Here is a 9,474-nt window from a genome sequence, read left to right on the forward strand (position 1 = left end):
TTATATTAAGCAATTAAAAAAGACTTAATACTTAAAATACTTTAATATAATACTTTATTAATATACAGAAAGTTTTGAAATTGTGATAAATTAGTAACATTTTACATCATTCTCTTTTACGTTAATTATTATCTTAATAATATTATATTTTTGATATTTATAACTTAATAACAATATTATTAAAAACATAAATAATAATAATATAATATAATAATAATAAAGATTATATATATTTTTTTTTATTATTTGATAATATTAATTTTACAGTGAAAAATTAAATTATATTTTAAACAATGATCAAATTACTTAAGTGCAAAAGATAAATAATATGATCAATATTAATACATTTTATATGAAATATAAAACAAATATAAGATACAAATAATCAACACGTGTCTACATACATTTCTTTAATCTCTAATAAATAATATATTCGATTCATGCTGATAAAAAACATTTATCGAAAAATTCAATTCAAGCGATGAAACGGCAATCGGGCCAAAAATGAGAGATACTTGAAACTTAAAATCTCAATTTGTGGATGCAATTATCTTTTTTAATAATGTTTAAAAACGACAAATATTTGAAATTCATGAAAGTATGAGAATAATATGCGAGTTACTGCATGTACTGCAATTGAGTGTAATAGAATCTAAACTGCGAAAACAACTAGAAAAAGAGAGAACGAAAATGTTTTTAAGAGATTTCTTTGATTTTGAACATTTTACTGTAAATATTGAGGTTATACTCCAGGTTGTCGACAACGCGTTTACGTTCGACGTGCACACACTCGTGCAAAAAGAAGATTTGTCGACTGGCAGCTAACGTACACACAGGAAACATATTACTCACTCACACGCGGAGCCGCCGCTACACTACATTCTTAGTGACTCTCGCGCACGCCACTGGTACAGGCACACGGCGCACGGGGGATCGAGAGTGGCCCGATAGCCGTTTGCGTGAACGGACGGACGGCGCATCGCGGATTCATTCCGCTACTTACATTGTATTCCTTATCAAGAGATTTCAACAATCTTTCGGTGAGCTCGGTGCAATATCTCTGCATCGGGGGGGCACACTTAGGGCCCTCGCAGGGAGATTAGGTTAGCGGAAAATCGGCTCCACGCGTCCGAGTGTCACGAATACGAGAACACGGGGAGACTTGCAATGGCGACTACTGAACTGTGCTCCGCTCGCATGCCCTCCCTACCTCCCAAGTGCCTCCTAGTCGCAGCCCATGCATCGTCCCTAGCCCCACGCCGCCTCATACTGCCAGGCAAACGCTACTAGCTCCTCTCGTGGTTGGATGAGACTCCTAACCGTTACCACACCTCCCTTCTATCCCCACTACTATCAAAACGGCGCTTAAATCGAGTACCAACTATTCGCAGTCAACTTCAAGTAGCCGTTTTCCTTTATATTTTAATTTTATCGTTTTCTAAATTTTTCTCTAAAAATTTAATAATATATATATTTTTATGTCTTTTTTTATTATTTTATCAAATAAAATTATATATAAAGATTGTATATAATTTTGACCAAATAAAAAATATGAAATAAAAAATAGGAAAAATAGGAAATAATGAAAAATATTTCTTTATTAATAATTATTATAAAGAATTTTAATGTTTTAATAAATAATATAATAATTTATAAATAATTTATAATATATTTATAAATATTTTATAAATATTGAAAACAATTATTGATTATATGCAATTCATTATTATATATACATGTTTGAGAATACAAATTTATAAAATTTTTAAATAAATTATTGTAATATTTTCTAATATACCACAATTTTATTAATTTTAGTTATATTTTTGCTAACAAAAATTATATTATATCTGTTTAATCAAATTTGTAATATTCGAAGAATAAGTTGAAATTAGATGAAATTTGTACTACCAATATAAGAAATATAATATAACCATATTATTTGCATGTACAATGTATAATGAATTTTTATATATGTATGTGTATATATATATATACACGTATATAAATATATATATAGTAATATAACTAATTCAATTTTAATTATGTAAAAAATTTACAAATATAACAATAAATATAATTATTAAAAAAATATTGATTATCTAGATTGAAGATTACAGTTATATCATATAATTTTACTTTTTATATTAATTATATTAAAATCTGTGTACATAATATGTGCTTTAAAATAAGAAAAATTGTGTATAAATTAATAGCAATTTTTTATCAGAAATCAAGCAATTGTTTATTTTATTATCATTATTACTGTTCTTTATTGAAGTGATGTACGTATGTTGGTAATTAATAGTTTCCCATTTGGTATTCATAACCTAAATATTGAAAAATTTTCAAAAACTTAATATTTGTACTTATTTATACATTTTAATTTATTATTGTTTTCTATAATTCAAAATAGTAAAACAATTAATAAACGAATAAAAATATCTAGTGAAATTATTAGCATTAAATTTATCTGTTTTAATATTAAATTATTGAAAAAATTTTTATAATTTTGCATAAAATTATAAATTCACGTATTTTTTTTTTTATGTATAAAATTAGATTTTTATTTTGTTTTTAAAATGGATTATTAATATTAAAAAAGAGGTAAATATTTTCTTTTGTATTGTATTACAAAAAAATCAAGTTAATGTATAATGATAAATCTAAAGAAAATTGCGCATATATTTCCATGAATATTTCTTGTTACACAGTGAATATATTTTATTAAAATGATTTGCAAGCTATATCTAATCATATAATTGTATGTAAATGTGTAAATTCAAAAGTATAAAATGAAATTTTTAATAATAATTTAAAATTCAAATAAATTTATCTTATTTATTGTAAAATATATTCAAATTATATTTGATATTATATACAATTTAATTTTATTAATTTTATGAAAATTTAGTAAATTATTAGATATATTATATATATATATTTTTTAACATGCTAAAGTTTTTGATTAAATCTGACATTAGTATTTCGCATCTTTATATCTTCTAGTTATGAAAAAATATGTAATAATTATCTATTTAATATAATTGCATGATATAAAATAATTAAATTATTTATTTTCTATTTTTCAATTAAATAAGATTAATAATATTTAAATCTAATCTATTAAGAAAAATTAATACAATATAAAAATTGTTGAAATTTTAAAATAAGGTTAAGTAAAACATATGTTTGTCTAATTCCTCATATATTCTTATATTAAGACTATTTTGAAAATCATTAGTTATATATAATAATTTATTTTATTTTGTTTTATATTTATAAGTATAATTATTGTATAATTGAAGGATATAATAATGCATTGCATATTTCTAATTTTTTAATGAATCATCTTAAAATAATTGTTGTTTGCTGGATTAAATATAATTATAAATATATTTTTATTAATTTTAATTACATACTACATATATTTCATAAAATATTTATTATGATTTTGATTTACATGGAATTATCATTAAAAGATTAGTGATATATAAAAATAAAATTTTCATAATGCGTTATTTACAATTATATTTATTAATAAAATTTAATTTATATATATATATATATAATGTATATATATATATATATTTTATAAAGAAGTATGACACAATATCATAAATGATATATATTTTAAAATTATATAGCAAAATAAGACTACAATGATATTATCAATTTTATTTAATTAAACAAATTATTGAAACGATAGATTGCATCTTAAGATTAAAATTTGTTTGAAGATTTATTTATTAAGAATTATTTCAATAATAAAAATTTTATTGATTATTGATTAATGTATAATGTAATAATAAAAATATCTATCGTTTCGATACATTTATCACTATGTAATATTTTTAATTTTCTATAGTAAAAAAAAAAAAAAAAAAATTTTTTTGTATATTATTTTAATAATTTTTGTATAATATTTTTAATCTTTAAATTTTTTTTATGTAATTTACATTTTAGTAATTACTTTTCATATTAACTTTATATTAAAAATATAGGACATATTTAATTTCTAATTTCATATCCTTTTTTATGTACATTTTTATTATAAATAATTTGCATCTTCTAAATTTTTGATTATCAATAATTTATATTTATAAAATATATTTTATTTTTTTAAACAAAAAGATTTTTAATTAATTTTTCAGTTTTTTACTATAATAGTTGCTATGATACTTTACTAAAGCTAAATCTTTTATACATATATACATATATTATCATAAATCATAGAATTTATTTAAATTATTTAAATTATTAAATTATTTAAATTATTTAAATTTCCAAATTATATTAGTTTTATATATGTGTACAATTTTGCATTTTATAATTTATAATTTATATATATATTCATAAAAATAATTTTTTTAATAATTTGAAATCGTAAGAAAATATATATAAATAAAATATTTCTCAGAAATAACTTTTATTTTTAATGATTATAAATGATTTGATTAACTTTACATTTGATGCTATATATAATAAATTTTTATAATTTATGAAATAAATTTTACATTAATATTATAATATATAATAATATTATAGATGTATTATTTTTTATTAAAATTTAATTTATTTCATAATTGATTAATTTGATATAATATTTATCTTTATCTATTTACAGATATTTTGTTGAGTTCAAAGAAAAATATTTTTGTTCAAAACAATAAATATTATAATTAAAATAAACATTATACATTACTAATATTTATTTATTATTGTACATATTTATAAGGATAGAAAATAATTAAATAATTGAGTAATTTTTTTACTTTTATTTATCTTCTAATAATATTAAAATTTGCATTAATATATAATTAAATTTTCATTTCAACGATAAAATAATTTTAAAAATTTCGTAAATTCTAAGATTGAGCATATATATAATAATTTCAGATTGTTTAATAAGTCTATTAACATTCAATGATCAAATTAATAATTACAAGAGAATAAAGATAAGACTAAATTTAAAATAGAAATTTTTATAAAACATTATATATTTAGAGAGGTTGCTCAAAAGTATTAATAAAAATATTCCAAAATTTCTGATATCATTACTTAAACTAAATTTAATTATTCTGTCAATATAATAATTTCAAAAAAGTAAATGAAAGTATCTATAAAAGTTATATTATTAATTTATATCAAATGATTATTTTATCAATAAAATAATTCTAAATTTTTACAAATTTTAGAAAATTGTTTCAAATAATTCATAATGTATTGTTTCATTAATTTTTAAACAAATGAAACAATAATATCTTTATTTGATATTTTGTACACTAGCTCTAAGACATTCAGAACTTTACTGAAAGATTTTTTTTCTTTTTGGTTTACAGTGAGCAAGTGTCTTAGAAATAAATATTTATATAATATTTAATTACAACGAAAAAATAAATTCTTGTCAGAATAAATATTGGATTACTGTTGGTCAATGATGAAGGCTTCCAACTTTCAGTTTTTTTGATTGACGTACAGTTCTGCTAGTTTCACTGTCTGATGATTCAGATTCTGTGTCATTATATCCTGGCATTGCTACACCTTCTGACTTTGTGACTTCACAAGTCTCTGCAGCAAAATTGCCTGTTATTTTTGCTTTTTCAAGTGCCCTAACTGCAAATAAGATAAAAATTAAAAAGTTATGATATATAATTTCAATTAACTTAATTATATTATATAATTAATTTAAATATATAATTATAATAAACTAACAATTTTTATATAAAAATTCATAATACAATACATGAAATATTTAATGAAATTAATATATAATAATTATAAATAAATTTTTTAATGAAAATGAAATAATTAACTACAAATAATTGTAATATCTTACTTTGAGATTCTAAAAGACTATTTTGACGCTTCAAGTCATCAATATCTTGTTGATGTGAAGAATTTTTACGGCGCATGAATTGTATATACTCTGCAGCTTTTTTGAGTATTTGTGCTCTACTTGCAACTTTTTCTCCTTGTAAAACAGGTACAGAATCTCTAAGGCTTGAGAAACTATCTTTAATGTGATCTCTACGCTTGCGTTCCAATGCATTATGATGTGCCCGTTTTTCAGCCTGAATTATATTTTTATAATTAAAAATTATTGTCAAATTATATTAAAAAGCAAATTATATAAAAATAATATTTTTAAACTTTAATATTATAATTATTATAAAATACTTAATTTTTAAAAAAATTCTTTATTATTAATTATATATTTATATATCTTAATTTGAATTTAAATGTAAAAATTAATATATAAATTAAACAGCTTGATACGTTTCATCTTTTAAATTAAAAATGATAAATTACATTTAATAGAATATATTATTTATGGAAATGGAAAGTATCTATCTAACCTTAACAACATTTAAAATCTATCAATTCGATAGTAAAATATATATGTATTAATAATTAAATTAGAAATGTTAAATATATAAATAGAATTAAAAAGAAAATAAATAAAATAAAAATAAACAATGAACTTACTTGAGAATAATACTGGGTATTATTTGAATGCCTTTGTCTAGAATCGGAATCATCACCTTCCTGAAAAACAATGTTTTTAATAAAATTTATTGAAAGAGTAGTTGTAAAGACTTACATCGCTCTCAATGTCGATATCTCGATCATCGTCACTCATTATAATTTCCTTGGTTGCCTGAGTAATTGGTAAACAAAGGTTCTTATTGAGTATTTAAAGTAATATATATATACATATATATCGTGTAGTAACAACACGTAGAATGTAAGAGAAAATCATGAAAATCACTAATAATTTGCTGTTTTAGTGATTTTATTTCAAAAAGATGCAATATTTATTTACTAATAATTTAGTGAACACGTAAAGAGCTTTATAAAAAATAATACAATATTGAATTTATATAAATATTATTTTTCCATATTATGTAATATAATATAAATTATAATAACAAAGGCATAATATTTAAAAATGCATAATAAACAATAGTAATATTATTGTTATTATTTTTTAATTATTTTCCTATAATAAATAATTAAAATTAAACAATTAAAAAAAGATATAAAATAACAATTTGTAAGTTTTAATCTCGATTAAATTTTTTTCTGTGTTAAAAATTTGTTAGATCAAATTAATATCTTTTAATAATATTTGATGAGTAAAAATATGTGATATATAAAAATAATAATATTAACTTTAAGAACTTAAAGTTATTGATAAGAAAAATTACTAATGTTTTTACTTCAATCTACATATGATTTGATAACGATAATGATTTCATTCATAGTTCATCTAATAAAAAGAATGTGTCATTTTTATTGTTAGTAATTTTATATACAGGGTATCTCATTGGCTATATTCTGCCGATCAACACAAGCTCAAGCAACATATCTCGAAGAAAATACATTGAATAGTATATTTATTCATTTATTTATTTATTATTCGTAATATAATTCGATATCAATAAAAAATTCAATATAATTTGTTATCAATAAAAAAATATTTGTTATATTTAATTTCTTCGTGTTGAGTCGGTAACTAACATTACTGATTAGGCTATACATTTAATGATTGGCCAATTTTTTGTTAATAAAAAAATAATTTATTAATAAAATCGTAATGAAAGTTTTTGCAAAGGAAAATGTTATTTGAAATTATTTTAGAAATCTCCAGTTTACGAATGTTTTTATATTTTTGACACTCTGTATATACATCTTATTTATATTATCATTTTTACTGATATCAAATAATGTTAATAATAACAAATCAATGTTCGATATATACTTATAGATGAGTTAGAATATTTTCTAAACTTCATCAAAGATGAAAATAATTAGATATCGGAGTTGTTTCATGAAAACATAAATTTTATGGATGAAATAGATAAGATGAGAAAATAGTGGAAAAGAATAAAGATAGGATAAAAAATAGTTATAGTTAATAACGTCATCTTTTGAGTATATACAAAATTTCTTCCAAAGCAGGATAAGATAGAGCGAGAATTGATTATTAGTGTCATCTCTTAGTAGTAGTACCAAAAACATCTTTTGAAAAATAGAGTAAAGATAAGAATTGATGATCAACGCCATCTCTTGAATATTTTTAGAAAGATGATTCTTTGAAAAGATATCTTTAATACTCAAAAGATGACACTAACAATCAATTCTTATTTTATCATGTTTTCTATTTTTTTGTTATTATTATTCTATATTTATTTTATTTGCGGATTGAGATGGCATTGATTCTCTAATTTTATCTTCCCTTTTTTTATTATTTTTTTCTTTCATATAATTACAGACGAAAATTCGTTTGTTGAATCTATTTTTTTGCTATTTGTAATATAAATATTATTAAAATATGCTAGCTATTATCGAATATGATACAATACAAATTTAATTTATCATATTGTTTTGATGAAAGATTGTAAACAAAATATTAATTCGCAAAATAATTTATTTATGATTTAAAATTTAGAATACATCATAAAACATTATAAAATATATTTGATCCTTTGTTCTATATATAATTCATTATATTTTATTATTTAATTTTTTGTAACCATCTCCTATCATTATAAATTATATAGATATGAAAAATGCATTGAATGTTAGATCTATTTTAGATCTATTTTGTATTTTGTCTGCAATTTCACATATTCATAATATTTCTTACGTCCTCTGCAGTTTTTGTACATAGAAATTACATTCAATTTCAACTATAGAATCATCATCGTATACCTAAATTACAAAACTGTCGGCATCACTATCCATATAAAACATATATATATCTATCATATTACATTTTGATTAAACTTCGTGGAATTTTTTTGGAAACAATTTTTAATATAAAATAACAATTTTTTATTTATTTTTCTATCTTTTGACGAACATTTAACGAATCTAAATATAACAATTTTAACTTTAAGAACACTTATTTCCAAAATACTCTTTTTCCTTATTTTGCTTTTATCTTCATTTACAAACACACTATTATAAAATATATTACATATCCTATAAAAAAAAATCATACAAAAATAAATAAAGAATTTTAATCTTTTCGAAGTCCAAACAAACCGTAGTTCTATTATTCTATTCTATCAATATTTGTTCTTCCACTAGAACAAAGTCTAAAAATTTTCATTAATATCTACCCGATATATATTGGTACGAAGTGTTTCGTTCACACAATTTCTTAAACGCAGTTTCAGTAAATCGAAATTGAACAGATCCAAACAAATCGATCGATTTGCTTGGAGCAGCATCGTTGAGGGAAAAAACGGCATTTCCTTTTCCTCGCTTTATATATAGTACCCAGTCACAATTCTTGAGGGTTGGTCCCCGAGGTCAGTTCGCACGTTCGTGCGCGGCTATATGCGATGCGCGCATCGACGATCCGGTTCTTCGGAGCGTAACGCAAGAGCTTTGCGACACTGAAGCGACACGAATGGGCGTGGCGTCCACGCCTCATGACCAACCACGGCTCGCGACGGAACG

The 9,474-nt window shown here is 21.3% G+C and overlaps 2 protein-coding genes across 5 annotated transcripts in view; both read right to left on the minus strand.

Annotated features, from left to right (window-relative positions):
• LOC102679933 (mediator of RNA polymerase II transcription subunit 26) overlaps positions 1–1,412 on the minus strand; it is a 4,376-nt gene extending 2,964 nt beyond the window's left edge. Inside the window, exon 1 of one of the 3 annotated variants that reach the window (XM_006608659.2) lies at positions 1,211–1,412. In XM_006608659.2, coding sequence (XP_006608722.1) covers positions 1,211–1,243 — 33 coding nt within the window. In that variant the 5' untranslated portion in view covers positions 1,244–1,412. The other 2 variants (XM_006608658.2, XM_006608661.2) reach the window with 2 other exon arrangements.
• A 3,800-nt stretch (positions 1,413–5,212) lies between these two features.
• LOC102680329 (protein max) lies at positions 5,213–6,768 on the minus strand. Of its 2 annotated transcripts, none has more exons than XM_006608663.2 (4): positions 6,605–6,768; positions 6,490–6,549; positions 5,840–6,074; positions 5,213–5,571 (listed from the first exon to the last, which is right to left on the minus strand). In XM_006608663.2, the coding sequence occupies exons 1-4, from the start codon at positions 6,641–6,643 to the stop codon at positions 5,435–5,437; spliced, it is 471 nt and encodes a 156-aa protein (XP_006608726.1). In that variant the 5' UTR covers positions 6,644–6,768; the 3' UTR covers positions 5,213–5,434. The 2 variants fall into 2 exon arrangements, with proteins under 2 accessions (XP_006608726.1, XP_006608725.1); XM_006608662.2 differs by having other exon boundaries at positions 5,213–5,616; positions 6,605–6,767.
• Positions 6,769–9,474: the final 2,706 nt, after the last annotated feature.

This window comes from Apis dorsata, unplaced genomic scaffold (assembly GCF_000469605.1).
Source record: "Apis dorsata unplaced genomic scaffold, Apis dorsata 1.3 scaffold_41, whole genome shotgun sequence".
Lineage (NCBI taxonomy): Eukaryota > Metazoa > Arthropoda > Insecta > Hymenoptera > Apidae > Apis > Apis dorsata.

What these genes read in the sequence shown, in the direction of transcription:
- LOC102680329 (XM_006608662.2), bottom strand. Translation starts at nt 6,643, where the DNA reads ATGAGTGACGATGATCGAGATATCGACATTGAGAGCGAT. An exon ending in ATATCGACATTGAGAGCGAT is followed by an intron (nt 6,550 to 6,604) that starts GTAAGTCTTTAC and finishes ATTGTTTTTCAG; the next exon opens with GAAGGTGATGATTCCGATTC. An exon ending in TAGTCTTTTAGAATCTCAAA is followed by an intron (nt 5,617 to 5,839) that starts GTAAGATATTAC and finishes TCTTATTTGCAG; the next exon opens with TTAGGGCACTTGAAAAAGCA.